The sequence below is a fragment of the Propithecus coquereli genome, unplaced genomic scaffold (assembly GCF_000956105.1).
Source record: "Propithecus coquereli isolate 6110/MARCELLA unplaced genomic scaffold, Pcoq_1.0 Scaffold91, whole genome shotgun sequence".
NCBI classification, from domain to species: Eukaryota; Metazoa; Chordata; class Mammalia; order Primates; family Indriidae; genus Propithecus; species Propithecus coquereli.
The window spans coordinates 5,255,860-5,273,384 of NW_012155396.1; the positions used below are offsets into that span (position 1 = coordinate 5,255,860).

General features: G+C 38.7%; 1 protein-coding gene across 1 annotated transcript in view; it reads left to right on the forward strand.

The window, feature by feature from the left end:
* KLHDC10 (kelch domain containing 10) overlaps positions 1-17,525 on the forward strand; it is a 77,124-nt gene that overhangs the window by 48,921 nt on the left and 10,678 nt on the right. The window contains exons 3-5 of the mRNA XM_012664799.1: positions 9,495-9,716; positions 14,682-14,836; positions 16,015-16,163. Of these exons, the coding sequence (XP_012520253.1) occupies positions 9,495-9,716; positions 14,682-14,836; positions 16,015-16,163 (526 nt within the window). The remainder of the gene's footprint in view (positions 1-9,494; positions 9,717-14,681; positions 14,837-16,014; positions 16,164-17,525) is intronic.

Sequence of the window (17,525 nt, forward strand, 5' to 3'; positions counted from 1 at the left end):
TTGCCTGAAACAATGGCTGAGAAAGATGATCTCTGACCTTGTTGAGAAGTGAGGTGGTAGTTAACTCAACATTAGCAATATCAAGATCACCAGTGGCCTTATCTTAGTTCTCACCTTCTTTGACCTGTTTGTAGTGTTTGATACTGTTGACCACCTCCCCTTCCTTAAATTTTTATCTTCTTTTGGGTTGCTTTACTGTACAATCCTAGATGTCTTCTTCCTGCCTCTTTGATTCTTCATTCTGTTTCCTTCACTACCTTCTTTCTTCTACTCTCTAAAGGTGGGTTTTGCTCCAGTGTTCTGTCCTCTCCATTATCTCCTTTGGTTGTCTCATCAACTTTCACAGGCTTAACTATCTTCGTTTGTTCCTTCATTCATTCTTTTGTTCTTTCAGTATTTGATTGCTTCCTATGTACCAGGCACTGTGCTAGCTTGATGATCTAGATAATAGAGAATCAGGTAAACAGATAATTACAGGATAATTTGAGTGTAATTCTTTGTGCAGAGTGTCCTGATAAGATAGTATGGAATGGGAGCACACAGACGAGGTATATGACTCAGCTTGGGGGGAGGAGGCTGAGAGAGGAGTGGCCATCAGGATGGCTTTTCAGAAGGGATGTGCTTAAAGGCTGAGTAGGTGTTAGCAAGGGAGGGTTAGAACCTCTCAACCCATGAGGACCAAGCAGCTTGAGTAAAGGCATTTAGGCAAAACAGGACGTGGGGCTTTCAGAGCTGGGGAGGATATTCAGCATTGGGACCGGGGAAAGAGTGGACAGAAGAAGCTAGAGAGGGCGCAGATCAAGTGGGGCATCACCCACGTGGAGTTGTCAGGATGAGATTTGGTTTTTTAATAGGTGAAGAGATTTAATTGAAAGACGAGTTATGAGATTATTACAGTTACCAAGATGAGAAATGATGAATACAGAAATTAAGGTAATTATAGTAGGAATGCAGAGTAGGAATTGATTTGAAATATAAAGAAGTGGAATTAGATAAGACTTGATGACTAACTGAAGAGCAGGAGGTGCTCTTCATCAGCTGTTATATAGGTGGATGGAGGGGCAGGTTTTAGGGAAAAGATGATAAATTCAGTTTAATCTCTCCAAACCAATAATAGCGTATCCTTTAAGACTCAATCTGAGAGTTATTCCAGGGAAACTTCCTTGGCAAGCCTGTCCCCTCTTTGTTCTGATGGCACCCTTTGTGAACCTACTTGTATCATAGCACTTACCGCACCGAATTGTAGTCGTTTGTTTACTTGTCTGTGCCTCCCATTAGACTGTAAGCTCTGTAAGGGCAGGGACAGTAGGATGGTGCCTTTCATTTCTTTATTTTCAATTTGTAGCACAGTGCATGTAGTAGGTTCATCATATGTATATGAGTTGAATTATTAAACAGGGTGCTATCGGGGAGGAGGAGGAGACTAAAATTTTAGGACGTTCTCAACTTCTTTCTGGTGGTGGTGACAATGAACTAATGAATTGTTGAGAACATGAAAATGCTATTGTTTAATGTTTCTTTAGTTTTTTTTTTTTTTAACTTATCTATACTTTTGAAATAGTCACTTTCAAGCCTCTCATTTTGGGAATCCTTTGCATTACCTCTCCTGATTTTGATTGTAGATAGTTTCATAGGGCCCGTTTCCTGTCACTAGATTCCTTCACTAGATCCTGCATCTTCTCTAAAAGATACCAATTAAAAGCATGGTGTAGTGAAAACAATACCTGTATAGTGAAAACAGTGGGTTTCCATTATAAGATGATGGACTAAACATACCCATTTACCTTCCGCTGCTTCTCAGATATCATTGAAAATGACAAAACAGACATAAAACAAAGAATAAATCATCATTTTAATAAAACAACAGAAAAGGGAGACTTTGAAGCTAAATTACCTGTGTCTGAATCCAGGCTCTGCCATTTACCAACTGTGTGACCTTGGGCAAGTTGCTTATTATGTTTTTGCCTCAGTTGCCTCATCTGTAAAGTTAGGATGATGATAATAACTCCTAGAGTTATTGTGAAGATCAAGAGAGACAATATGTGCAAAACGCTTAGGAAAATTTTTTACATATGGCAAATGTTGAATTAATGTTAGGTGCTGTTATTATTGTTATAATGCCAGAAATTTTGAGGAATTTCAGGGTAATAGAAAGCAGTTGGAATTATATTGATTGAAGAACCAGCACAGAATAAAAGGCAACCCAAAATAGGTGCTTCTGCTGCATGACAGAAATCAGAGAATTTCTTAGTAGAGCTCTTTCCTGAAACTCTAAGTTTAGAGACAGCAAGTATAGGAAGAGGGAGCAGGTTTGGGGGAAGTTGGAACATCAGGGCAAACAAAGAACTACTTTCAAAACAGTTACTTTCCCTACTCCTTCTATCCCTCCTTTCACTTAAAGAGCTCTAGCAATGGCATTCATTCCCAGGATAAAGCCATGAATTCTTCAAACAAAGTAGGGGATTTGCTTTGGGGAAGTCATTGTGAGCATGCACTGGGATTGGAGAGAGTGCACAAAGCAGAGCCTTAGGTAATGGACCTCCACAATAGACTGGATGAGGACGGTGGAGTGGGGGGAAGAAAAGAAAAGGAGCTCCATCAAGGGTTGCTGTACATTAAAAGATCATACCATCGAAATATAGCTTGCCTTGTTTTGGCAATAAGGTAAAACTGCTTTCTTTTTCTCCACTTCTAAAGGGAAACATGTCTGTCACTGTACCACTTACTTGCAGAGACCCCCAGTCAGACAGACCTCCCATTTGGAGGTTTTGGAGACTGATTAATACAGCTGTTGAGGAGACACAGATTTCTTACCACAACTAACCAATGTGTTCATTTATTATAATAATATGAATAGGTGATCAAGGTTCACCAGAGGGAAGCTAGACTTAGAAGAGGGTGACTAAGATGAACAAATAAAACAGCTGCCCATGGTGGGAACAGAGATAATGAGGAAGCAGAATGGAACTTTAGGAAGTTCAAATCACAGGAGGTAGCCTCACAGAGCCAAGAATGAATTGGATCCAGAAATAAAGAGCCAGCTGCCATGAATAAAAACTAATAATTAGGCTGGGTGCGGTGGCTCATGCCTGTAATCCTAGCTCTCTGGGAGGCCGAGGCGGGCGGATTGTTTGAGCTCAGGAAGTTCGAAACCAGCCTGAGCAAGAGCGAGACCCCGTCTCTACTAAAATTAGAAAGAAATTAATTGGACAACTAAAAATATATAGAAAAAATTAGCCGGGCATGGTGGCGCATGCCTGTAGTCCCAGCTACTGGGAGGCTGAGGCAGGAGGATCGCTTGAGCCCAGGAGTTTGAGGTTGCTGTGAGCTAGGCTGACGCCACGGCACTCACTCTAGCCTGGGCAACAAAGCGAGACTCTGTCTCAAAAAAAAAAAAAAAGCATTTAATAAAATTTGGTACTCTGTGTTCATTTTGTTAAAATACATCAAACTGCACCCTTATGACATAGCTGCTTTTCTGTATGTTACATTTCAATACAAACTTTATTTTTTAAAAAAATCACGTCCATTCTGGTAATGAAAAATATGCTTAGGCATCCAGGGATAAAAGAAAATTTATTATTATTATTTATTGGTAGAATACAGGTACCTACAAGAAACCAATAGCAAACATCATATATAACAGTAAAACCTTACCAGTATCCTCATTAAAGTGAAAATGAGACAAAGACACCCACTATCTTCTCCTTTATTCAGCCTTCTTCTGGAGGTTTCAGCCAATGCAATAGAAGACCAGGAAAAAAAAAAAGGAGGTACACATATTGCAAAGAAAGGGCAAAGAAAGTTGGAATTAATAGCACATGATCTGATTGCCTATAAAATTCAATATAATTAAATAATGATATCTAATACTAGAGTTCAGAAAGCTGGCTGGATAAAATTTAAACTTGCAAAAGTTAATCACTTTCCTATATATTAACAACAACCAATTAGAAAATAAAGGAGATATCTGTCTCTTCACAATTGTATGGAAATTTATAAAGTACTTTTAAAAAAACAAGAAGAAAACAATGAAACTATATTGATGGACATCAAAAAAGATAGGAATAAGTGGCTAGAGATTGTTACTTCATAGGTTGCCCAAAATAAAATCCCCAAGAGACTTTTTTAAAATTTAATCTTTATTTTGATATTTCAGACTTAACAGAACATGTCAAGAATGGTAAAAAATTCTTCTGGCTGAGTGGGGTAGCTCCCACTTGTAATCCCAGCACTTTTGGAGGTTAAGGCAGGGGAATAGCTTGAGCCCAGGAGTTTTAAGACTAGCCTGGGCAACATAGCGAGACCTTGTCTCTACAAAGTTTTTTAAAAAAAATTAGCCAAGCATGGTGGTGTGTGCCTGTAGTCCTAGCTACTTGGGAGGCTTGAGGCAGGAGGATTGCTTGAGCCCAAGGGTGCGAGGTTACAATGAGCTGTGATGATGCCACTACACTCCAGACTGGGTGACAGAGTGATACCCCAGTCTAAAAAAAGAAAAAAATCCTTCACCCAGATTCTCCAAATGTTAACATTTTATCTCATTTGTTTTATCCTGCTCCCTCTCCTCTCCCTTTCCCCTCCATGCATAATACATAATATAGTAGATACATGTATATGCATATTGCTTTTCTGTTTCAACTATTTGAGAGTAAGTTGCAGATATGATGGCTTTATGTCTGAAATACAAATGGGCCAATAAACATGTGAACTAGTAAAATAAGGGAAATGCAAATTAACCTGACTCCAATTTGTACCCATCAGATTGGCACCAAAAAAAGGATAAAGACGGCATGAAGAAATAGGCACTTCCATACCCATTGCTGGGAGTATAAATTGGTCCATTCTTTCTGGAGAGCAATATGGTCCTATAACAGCAGTGTAACTATAACAATTTTAAATGCATATTCCTTTGACCCAGAAATTCTACTTCCAGAAATACTCATGCACTTGCATATGAATATATGTAGAGGAAGCTTTGATAACAGTATTATTAGTGAAAACATTGGGAACAACCTAATGATCTGTGACATTGTCTCAGATAGAGAGCCTTTTTCTGCCTTTGGGCTAGAAACTAAAACCCATTTCCCTGGTTGCTGTAAGCTCCTGCTTACTCCCTGGGGTAAAGAGCAAGTGCTTGTGGCATGGAAGAGAAGATGGGTCAGACATGACAGGTACACATCCCTTAGCTGTATGTTCCCTTCTGGATATTATGAGAAATAACTTCTGTATATGGGTTCAGTTTTAATTTTTTACTTTTACATTTTCTAATGGAAGTTCCAGAATCAGGTAAACCAATTCTACAGAGATTTTATTAGCAGCAAGTAATTTTTAGGAAAATGGGATTTGCACATGGAGAATTTGGGGAAGGATTTAGAGAGCTACTTTATAGACTCTAAATGCAATTTCATTTTTGTCAAGGTTGAGGAGCCTATAATGAAAGTTAATGCTTAGTCTCCATGGCATTAACCCCGACAACTTCCCATAGTTATTCAAAATGAAATGGCTTTTTAATATTTAGTCACTCTTAGGCTATAAATATGAGAAAGAAATCTGTAGTTACCAACTAGAGACAGGGTTTGCCTCTTTGCTTCCAGCTATAAGGATCCTTGACAGGACATCTAATGTTTGTCAGACATTGATTGTTTACCCAACAGTTTGATTTGCACCGATTTTTTTTTTTCTTTTGTGATAGGATTTCTCTCTTTTGCCCATGCTGGAGTACAATGGCACGATCATAGTTCACTGCAGCCTCAAACTCCTGGGCTCAAGCGATCCTCCCGCCTTGGCCTCCCAAAGTGCTGGGATTATAGGTGTGAGCCACTGTGCCCAGCAGATCCAGAAATTATTAACAGAAGCCAGTAATTAGGCTAGACCAGCAGTGTCTGATAGAAATATTATGTGAGCCACAAAATTAAACATTTTCTATTACCCATGTTAAAAAAGTAAAAAAGACAGGTGACATTAATTTTATTATTTTTATTTAACCCAGTATATAAAAAATGTCATTTTAACTTATAATCAACATAAAAACTAATAATTTTATATTCATTTTGGGGTACTAAGTCTTTGAAACCATGTGGGTATTTTACATTTAAAGTGTGTATCAGTTTGGACCAGCCCTATTCAACTGCTCAATGGTCGTATGTTATGGCTAGTGGCCACTGCATTAGACAGTGCAGAGCTGGACTGTAAGTTCCAGAAGACAGAGATAGTAATTGTCTTATCACTGTATCCCCAGCACCTACCACAGGACATGATACATAGCTGATGTCCAGTAATGTTTTTGACTTAATGAATGATGGATAAACATAAAACCACCTTTTTACTGACTCCTCAATGTATAATCTATGTGAGTTACAGTTGTCACAGAAATAGTTGGCAATAAACTTATAATACGAATTCTCTGCTGAACAGCCATTTAGAGAAAATCTAGAATATACTGTATTTCTTTTCATAGATGCCCAAAAGCAGCTTTAAAAATTATGTATTGGCTTCAGGTAATACAGCAAATGACATTATAGAATTCTTAGAGTTCCTATCTGTTGACCATAGCAACTCTGTTATGTTTTTTCTTTAAATTTGTCTCATTAATTCTTAGAGCATTTGTGTCTTGAGAAGACCACTGCATAATCTAATACTTGTCTGCTAAATCATATATCTCTTAAGCATAATAATATCAAAGTCCACTGAGAGTTGGACACTGTTTTAATCATCCGTGTCACTGTTTACTTTGACTTGAAGCTAAAGTCAACAAATCTTGTAGTACCTGTTATGTACGTCCAATTGTTTTAGGTGTCATGGGGGATACAGGATAATTATTGTACATGACCTTTGCCCTTGAGGAGCTTATAATCTATTTGGATAAGAAAAATGAACGGACAAAATTAAATGCCAAATTAGCAGACTCCCAACTGTTCAGTGTTTTCTGTGTGCCCTAGGTTTCATCATGGAAAGGTGAATACACATACATTCCTCTTCCCTCGGCTCACAGCCTCCTAGAAAGATGCATATGTGAACCAATAAACATCTTTTAACGTAACACATGTAATAAATCTGTGAGATACAGTAATAATATCCCCATAGACAAATGAGGAAGCTGAGAACTCAGTGAAGGTCAGTGCCTTGCTCGAGGTAGCAGTTAGAAAGAACCCGGATTCCAAGCTAGATATCCATAGGAGGGAGCCCTTGCTCTTGTGTGCATACCACACTTTCTGTGGTTTAGTACTAGAAAGAGAAATTGAGTTCTTCCTTTAAGGTAAATCACAGCTCATTAGTGACTTTGCCAATTGATTATAGTTTGCCTAATATTCTATTTGTGTATTTACATAGGTTTATTAATTGTACACGTATGCCCTAATATTTGAGTAGTGTGGTACTGAACTGGAAGGCCCTAGAGTTTGACTGACCAGAAAGGGCTACATGGGCTAGCCTTGGAGGCATTTCCACAGCTAGGGATTAGAGGGTAGGAAGACCAGGCCAGAGTATAAGAGAGGGCTCTGTGCTTTCCAAGCAGAGACCAACTTAAACAGGCAGCAGTGAGCGTGAGAGAGGAGGCAGGACAACACTAGTGGGGGAGAGGCTCTAAAACTGCGGCCCCGAATAAACTGCGGTCCCCAATCCCTGGTCCACAGACTGGTCTGTTAGGAACCAGGCTGTATCACCGCCTGAGCTCCGCCTCCCCCCGCCCCCTCCCAACCCGTGGAAAAATGGTCTTCTGTGAAACCAGTCCCTGGTGCCAAAAAGGTTGGGGACTGCTGCTCTAAAATGCTGGGCAGAGGGCCGGGCGCGGTGGCTGACGCCTGTAATCCTAGCACTCTGGGAGTTCGAGGCGGGAGGATCGCTCGAGGTCAGGAGTTCGAGACCAGCCTGAGCAAGAGCGAGACCCCTGTCTCTACTAAAACTAGAAAGAAATTAGCTGGACAACTAAAAATATATGTAGAAAAATTAGCCGGGCATGGTGATGCGTGCCTGTAGTCCCAGCTACAGGGAGGCTGAGGCAGGAGGATCTCTTGAGCCCAGGAGTTTGAGGTTGCTGTGAGCTAGGCTGACACCACGGCACTCTAGTCCGGGCAACAGAGTGAGACTCTGTCTCAATCAATCAATCAATAAAATAAAATAAAATAAAATGCTAGGCAGAGGACTTGGTACTTGAGGGTGAGAAACCATCAAAGATGCTCAAACAGGACTAAGAGGTTGGACGTGAATGACTCAGTGATTCACTGATTTTTGTTTTTTGTTTTTTTTTTTTAGTTGCTCTAGATATATGCAAAATTTCTCTTCAGTTCTTGTTTAAAACCATACCCAAGAATGTGGAATTTTGACTTAAAAAAAATGAGGCCCGGCCGGGCGCGGTGGCTCACGCCTGTAATCCTAGCTCTCTGGGAGGCCGAGGCGGGCGGATCGTTTGAGCTCAGGAGTTCGAAACCAGCCTGAGCAAGAGCGAGACCCCGTCTCTACTAAAAATAGAAAGAAATTAATCGGACAACTAAAAATATATAGAAAAAATTAGCCGGGCATGGTGGCGCATGCCTGTAGTCCCAGCTACTCGGGAGGCTGAGGCAGGAGGATCGCTTGAGCCCAGGAGTTTGAGGTTGCTGTGAGCTAGGCTGACGCCACGGCACTCACTCTAGCCCGGGCAAAAGAGTGAGACTCTGTCTCAAAAAAAAAAAAAAAAAAATGAGGCCCGTATTAGGTTGGTAATAAATGTTTATTTGTATAACAGATGTTTATTAGGTATCTAGCATTGTCCTAAATATTAATTAATGTTATACTATTAATAGTATCTATTACTAACATATAAAAGTAGATGCATTTTTAGGGCAATAAACAACTATAGTAGCTTCTTATTCCATCCAATATATATTTAAGCATCTTTGGTTCTGAAGTTATGTCAGGGTTTGCATAGGGTATAAAAAACTGCAAGGATAATATAATAGAAATAATAAAAAGTTTTTGTTTTTACTCTAAAATAATCTTGAAGTAATTTTTAGTGAACTAGTTGATGTAATTTAAACTTCAGAAAGCTTTCAAATATAAATTGTAGAAATAGCTTTTCTTAGTAAAACTCTTAATAGGATGAAAGATGTCCTCTGAGATAAATATAAGGATATTCTTTGTTAACCGCCATGATATCTGGAAGGGTATTTAAATTCTAAAATTTGCTGTAACTCCTTGACAGCCAGTTTTCAGTTTAAGTATATAATTATATCTTGTGGAAAAATCATAGGTTTTGTGTGTGTGTATTTTTATTTATACATGACTCATTCACATTTGTGATTATATTTATGTAGGGTTCTCTAATATTCACAGTTTAATTTAGTTGGCCTGTGTTTTTTTCCTCCTCTAAGGAAGTAAGAAAATTTGTCCTGTTAGCTGTTGGATGATTATTTGAATCTTCCCTGATTCTCTTTTAAAGCTAAAATGGTTGTTACCTAATTTTATTTGTGCTTTTAATCCGGTAGGCCACTGTGGAAAAATGTCCTCTTCTCTCCTAGGCCACAGACCTCCACCAGCACGAAGTGGACATCGTTGTGTGGCAGATAATACCAATCTATATGTGTTTGGAGGTTATAACCCAGATTATGATGAGTCGGGAGGGCCAGATAATGAAGACTATCCTCTCTTCAGGGAGCTTTGGAGGTACCATTTTGCTACAGGAGTGTGGCACCAGATGGGCACAGATGGCTATATGCCCCGGGAATTGGCGTCTATGTCACGTGAGTGCAAGCATTTCTTAACTTCACTTTATGAAATGTCTGACAGGCCAGGTTCAATGTCACATGTTTCTTGTTAATAATTTCTAATACTGTAATATGATTTAACCCTGTGGATGGATAAGCTTTGTACTATGATAATAATATAGCGTGGTGAGTCATAATCACTTGGGTCCTGAGTTTGAATCCAGTCGTATACCATTTGCTTGCCAGATGAGTTTTAGCTTTAATTTCCTTACCTGTAAAGTGGGATCTTAGAGGGTTCAGTATAAAGTATCATATACGCTTGATCTTAGCCAAAAGGCCAAGAAGCAATATAAGGTATCATATATACGCTAGGCAAAATGTAGTAGAAAATCAACAAATGGGACTTCTAACTATGATAATTAATAGCTATCAAGTGAAGTACAGGTATACCTCAGAGATATTGCCGGTTCAGTTCCAGACCATTGCAATAAAGCAAGTCACACAAATTTTTCTTTGGTTTCTCAGTACATATAAAAGTTATGTTTACACTATACTTCGGTTGATTAAGTCTACAATAGCATTATGTCTAAAAAAAAAGTACATACTGTAATTAAAAATATTATATTACTAAAAATTCTAATGATCATCTGAGCCTTCAGCGAGTCAATCTTTTTACTGGTGTTGGGTCTTTCCTCAATGTTGATGGCAGCTGACTGATCTGGGTAGTGGTTGCTGAAGATTGAGGTGGCTGTGGCCATTTCTTAAAATAAAATAACAATGAAGTTTGCTGCATCAATTGACTTTTCCTTCCATGAAAGATTTCTCTGTAGCATGCAATGTTGTTTGATAGCATTTGACCCACAGTAGAACTTCTTTCAAAACTGGAGTGAGTCTTCTCAAATTCTGCCCCTGCTTTCTTCTAAATCCTTTGTTGTCATTTCAACAATGTTCACAGCATTTTCATCAGGAGTAGATTCCATCTCAAGAAACTACTTTTTTTGCTTATCCATAAGCAGCAACTCCTCATCCATTCAAGATGATTATGAGATTGCAGCAATTCAGTCACATCTTCAGGCTTCATTTCTTTTTCTTTTTCTTTTTTTTTGATTTGTTTTTGTGTTAGAGACGGAGTCTTGCTATATAGCCTGGGTTGGCCTCAAACTCCTGGGCTCAAGTGATCCTCTAGCCTCAGCCTCTCAAGTAGCTGGGACTACAGGCACGTGTCACTGTGCCTGGCTGAGGCTCCATTTCTGGTTCTAGTTCTCTTCCTATTTCCATCACATCCGTAGTTAATCCCTCCACTGGAGTCTTGAACCCTTCAAAGTCATCCATGAGGGTTGGAATCAATTTCTTCCAAACTCCTGTTCATGTTGATATTTTGACCTCCCTAAATCACTAATGTTCTACTTAATGGCATCTGGAATGGGGAATCCTTTTCAGAAGGTTTTCAATTTACTTTGCCCAGATCCATCAGAGGAATTACTATCTATGGCAGCTATAGTCTCACAAAATGTATTTCTTAAATAGTAAGACTTGAAAGTTGAAATTACTGTTTGATCCATGGGCTACAGAATAGATAATGTGTTAGCAGACATGAAAACAATATTAATCTCCTTGTACATCTCTCCAAGAGAGCTCTTGGTTGACCAGGTGCATTGTCAATGTGCAGTAATATTTTGAAAGGAATCTTTTTTTCTGAGTACTAGGTCTCAACAGTGGGCTCAAAATATTCAGTAAATCTCACAGCTGTGCTGTCTTGCAGGCTTTATTGTTCCATTTACACAGCACAGGCAGAGTAGATTTAGCATAATTCTTGAAGGTCCCAGGATTTTTGGAATGGTAAATGAACACTGGCTTCCACTTAAAGTCACCAGCTGCACAGTTGCATTAGCGCCCCCTTTTGTGTTTTTTTGTTGTTGTTTTTTGTTTTTGAGACAGTCTCACTCCATTGTCCAAGCTAGAGTGCCATGGCATCAGCCTAGCTCACAGTAACCTCAAACTCTTGGGCTCCAGTGATCCTCCTGCCTCAGCCTCCTGAGTAGCTGGAACTACAAGGCATGCGCCACCATGCCCGGCTAATTTTTTCTATTTTTAGTAGAGATGGGGTCTCACTTTTGCTCAGGCTGGTCTTTAACTCCTGGCCTCAAGCAATCAGTTACCTTAGTTAGATCTGCCAAATACCTTGCTACAGCTTCTACATCAGCACTAGCTGCTTCACCTATAGAGACAGCTTCTTTTCTTAAACCTCCTAGAACCAAACTCTGCTAGCTTCCAACTTTTCTTCTGCAGCTTCCTCACCTCTCTCAGCCTTCATAGAATTAAAGAGAGTCATAGCCTTGCTCTGGATTAGGCTTTGGCTTAAGGGAATGTTGTGGCTGGTTTGATCTTCTGTCCAGACTACTAAAACTTTCTCCATACCAGCAATAAGGCTGTTTCCCTTTCTTACCATTTGTGTGTTCACCAGAATAGCACTTTTAATTTCCTTCAAGAACTTTTCCTTTGCATTGACCACTGGCTAACTGTTTGGCACAAGAATCCTAGGTTTTGGCCTAGCTTGGCTTTAGACATGCCTTCCTCACTAAGCTTAATCATTTCTAGCTAAAAAAAAAAAAGGGAATCTTATAGAAGTAAAAAGTAAGACAGAGGATGCTAGAGGTCGGAAGGGGTAGGGGGAAGGGGTAGGATAGGTAGAGATTTGTTAAAGGATACAAAATTACAGCTAGACAGCAGAAATAATTTCTAGGGTTATTATACCACTGGTAGGATGACTATGGTTAATATATAGTTTCAAATGGCTAGAAGGAGAATATTGAACATTCCCAACACAAAGAAATGATAGGTATTTGAGATGATGGATATGCTAATAACCCTGATCTGATCACTATACATTATATGTATTGAAACATCACCATGTACCCCATGAATATACGTAATTATTATCTGTCAATTAAAAAAATAATAAAATGAGAGATATGCAGCTCTTCCTTCTACTCGAATGCTTAGAAGCCATCATAAGGCTATTCACTGGCCTAATTGCAGTCTTTTTCTCAGGGAATAGCGAGGCCTAAGGAGAGAGGAAGAGATGAGGGGGAACAGCCGGATGGTGGAGCCGTCATAACACACACATTTATCGATTAAGTTCACCATTTTATAGGGGCATGGTTTGTGGTGCCCCAAAACAATTAGAATAGTAAACTCAAAGATCACTGATCACAGATCACCATAACAGATGTAATAATGATGGAAAAGTTTGAAATATTGTGAAAATCACCAAAATGTGACACAGAGACACAAAGTGAGCACATGCTATTGGAAAAATGGCACCCATAGACTTGTTCAAGGCAGGTTGCCATAAACTTGCCACAAGAGTCCTAGCTTTCGGCCTATCTTGGCTTTAGACATGCCGACTTCACTAAGCTTAATCATTTCTAGCTAAAAAAAAAAAAAGTCAATCTTACAGAAGTAAAAAGTAAAACGGGATACTAGAGGTTGGAAAGCGTAGGGGGGTAGGGAGGGATAGGGAGAGATAAAAAGTGCAATATCTTGCGAAGTACAATGAGGTAAAGTGCAGTGAAGCAAAGCGCTGTAAAATGAGGTATGTCTGTACTTCACACACGCTATCTATTTAGTCCTTGCAGCTTCCCTGATGCAGGTACTGGAATGATTGCCACTGAACAAATGAGGAAAGTGAGTCTTTAGAGAGGCCCTAAGGCTAATGGCTAAGAGTCCAGGCTCTGGAGCCAGACTGGGTGGGATGAATCCTAGCTTGGCAAGGTTCTTTTTAGGAAACGTTTAACAAGTTATTTATTTATTTTTTTGTAGAGATGGGGTCTTGCTATGTTGCCCAGGCTGGTCTCAAACCCCTGGGCTCAGGCAATCCCCCCACCCACCTTGGCCTCCCAAAGTGCTGGGATTATAGGTGTGAGCCACTGCACCCAGCCAAACAAATTATTTAAACTGTTCTCTACCTCTGTTTTATCATGTATAAAAACTGAGAATATATTAATAGTTCCTACCTCATAGGGTTGTTGTGAAGATTAATTTAAGGAGGTTAAATAACTTTCCTGAGGTCACACTGTAATTTAAACCCAGTCCTTGCTGGTTCCAGAGCCCATGCTGTTGACTACTGCACTGTATCAATTAAAGATTTAAAGGTTTAAAAAGAAAGCCACTGAAATAATACAGGAGCACTATTTTGAGAGAGAGGGAAAAAGAAAAAGAAAGTATGTGAATCTGTGTGTGCGTGTGCATGTGCGTGGTGGCAGGAACGCAAGAGATATAGAGAGGAAGAACACCAGAGTTGACTGCAGGATATTGGTGTGTTTCTTTTTATCTGGTGGAGGATTAAAATGACAGAAGCCATAATTTTATATGCAGAGATCATTTCCCTGGCAAAAACAGAATGATCCTTTAATCCCTTCATCCTGAGTCTCACTGGGTCTTTGCTTCTTGGCTAAGGCAAAGATGATCTCTGCTTTGCTGCATACTTGAACTGTCTTGAGTAGCAGTGGTATAGTGTAGTTCACATAATTCAGTCTTGTTATACACAGTATTTAGCGAATTCCACAAATATGTATTGAGTACCTGTCATACGTAACAGTGAACTATACCATACATTCTATATAGTGTGAATTAGACCTTTATCTGAAGAACTTTCTAGTACAGGTGTGTATCCCTCACCTGAAATGCCCGGGACCAGAAGTGTTTCACATTTCAGATTTTATTTGGATTTGGGGATATTTGCATTACACTTAGCATCCCAAATCCAAGCATTTCCATTGAGCATGTCAGTGCTCAAAAAGTTTCAGATTTTGGTGCATTTTGAATTTCAGATTTTCAAATACGGGATGCTCAACCTATAGTTAGGTGTCAGTCGTTCGGGCTTATCTTATGAGAGCATTAAAGCAGATATTTCTGAGTTTCTCAGATATTCTGGGTTTATTTGGGAACACATTGCAGGTGGCCAGTATGTAAATGGAATTTGTGATTTTCCTTCTCCAGTTGTGCTGCATGGAAACAACCTGTTAGTGTTTGGAGGTACGGGCATCCCATTTGGTGAGAGCAACGGCAATGATGTCCATGTCTGTAATGTGAAGTATAAGAGATGGGCTTTGCTCAGCTGTCGAGGGAAGAAACCCAGTCGTATATATGGACAGGTACTAATTTGTGGCCAGTTATGGTGGATTTATTTGTTTAAATTTTTCGAGTCTGAGGACAATGTCAGAATATTTATGTTGTTACCTTTTTTTTTAAATGGAGAATGAGTTCCATGTGGTTTGTATTTGATTTTTCAGTTCCGATGTGAAATTATAATTTGTAAATCTAGTTGTTTGCCATTTCTTTTCCTTCCCCACTCCTCCAACTCTTTGCTTCCAATTCAATTTAAGGTCATGACCTAGACCTGCGTGGAAGTTTGTTTCAATGTCAGAAACTTACCTCCATCCTATGCCAAATGAGAGACTGGGTTCCACTATGGTCTGGGTCTTGTCATCTTAGAATGATAGGATTCTTTGAAAAGTTTTCTGACATAAGTATTAGAGTAGATGATACTTGCACTTGGTCAAGAGACTTTTACATGGATCTGAGATAAAACATAAATTATGTAGAGATTAGTTTAGGTTCCAGTGCTTCAAGCCTTAGGTCTGAAAAGTCATATCCAGAAAAGTGGGGAGCAACCCATTTATATATCAGAAACTTTGAGAGTAATGGACTAAGCTCAAAACAACCTAGCTTTGGTTTCTTAACTAGCTAGTGTAAGTATTGATAAACAGCTTTTAAGCTTTTACTTCAAAGTTATCCATATACTGGACAATTCTGCCTTCTACCATAGGAGGCATTTAAACCCTAAGAAGTGGCCATAACAATAACTGGACTTACATTGAAGAAGAGTCTGGTGGAAAATATCAAGTTCCTTGGACTGCCAAATTTAGACTTCCTACTTAAGGGATTCTAATGGCTTATTTTCATGTCTGTTTCTTCTTGAGAGCATTTTTCTTCAGACTGCTTATAAAGAGAAGCAGCTTTCAATGGAAATGCTCATGTCCTGGGTCTATAAAGTCTCTGATTGGCTAGGAGCCTTAAGGGTCATCTTGCTTGTCTAGGTAGAACTTGCTTTCCATTGAGTACAGCTTTACCTTTCTATAGGTATTTTCCAGGTTCTAAAAATAATCTCTGAGTCCTCTAAAGTCTTTAGCCCTTTAAGGGTCTGATTTTTTTAAAGATTAAAAAGTAAAAGAGAATTTCATAAAACCTGATTTTGGGGTATTCTGGTAAGTTGACGTTCTTTAATCAAGTGTTAATGAGTCAATCTTCTTCACCTTTCCTTGTCGTCCAGGCCATGGCCATCATCAACGGATCTCTTTATGTCTTTGGAGGGACAACTGGCTATATTTATAGCACAGACCTGCACAAATTAGATCTCAATACCAGAGAGTGGACACAGCTGAAACCAAACAACCTATCCTGTGATCTACCAGAAGAGAGGTAAGGTTCAAGGATTAAAGCTTATTTATTCTTTCTTGCTAACATTTGACCTCTTTTAGAGTATTGGCAATATGAAGAAAACCCTTTTGGCTCTAGTTAAAATAGCTTACTAGCTAGTAGATCCCAGATCAGTAGTAAAGAAGGGTCTATAGTACAGACAGGTCTTCTGGTGAGGAAGTGGTCTTTCCTTCTGAACTGTAGAATTTTTTCATGTCATTTCTTTTTATACTTTAGTCTTCCTGCATTAGGAAGATAGTAATATTTTGAAGAAGAAACCAGTGGTAGCAGTTGTAACTAAATTTCTGTTACAGACAAAATAATTATTTTCCAGTTACTTTTTTATTTTCCTTCTTAACTTGCATATTAGAATTCTTAGACTCATTTGCTCACAAATATATCCCCAGTACAGGGCACAGTGCCAAGCCCACAGTGGTACCCAGTGAATGTTGATTGGATGGAAGGATAGATGGAAAGATGGATGGATGGATGGATGGATGGATGGATGGATGGAAAGTCATCCATTTTAAGTGCTGTGTTAAAAACACTCAAATATCACATGGTTCTCTCTAGTTGTTATATTTTCTAGTAGTAGTTCTAGATCTTTCACTTTTCTTTCCAAATAGCAATTGCCTCTTCTTGGAATTAAACTCATTGAAACACTTGAAGAGATTTTTTCCCCCTCCAGTTTAAAAGCAAAGACAGTAAACAATTTTTTATTCACTCTATTAAGACTAATCCAATGTCTTTGTTGTATTTAAACAAAATGTCATATAGGTGCTAAGGAAGAACTTATCTTTATTGTAGTATGTTAGTGGGCTGATTCTTGCAAAACTATGATAAGAGGGCTTGGGAGATGGCCTGTTGCTGGAATGATTTTAACATGATTTATTTTGTCAGCAGCAGGGCTTTTAGCAAAAAGAAGAAATAGATTAAGTTTTCAAAGCATTTTCACATGGATTCTTTCTTTGAATCATTTTATGGACATATTGTAAATTGTTTTAGCTTCTAGCTAGACTGCTGGATAAAAGTTCTGGTAGGTGTTTCATATTGTAGTCACAGTTTCATGTAGCTTAATTTTCTGCTAAATAAGTATCAATTTGAAAACTCATTGTCTATAGTCTCTAATTAAATGTAGGCAGATCACTTTAACACTGTAATAATTTCCTCCCTTATACAAAGTTATCACAAAAGATTATAGAAAATACAAATAAGCAAAATGAAGAAAATAAAAAATAATATCTATACTCAGAGGTAACCAGGGTTAACATTTTGGATTATATCCTTATAGTCATTTTTCTGTGCATGTTTTGAGTATCTATAAATTTTTTTTTTTTTTTTGAGACAGAGTCTCACTGTGTTGCC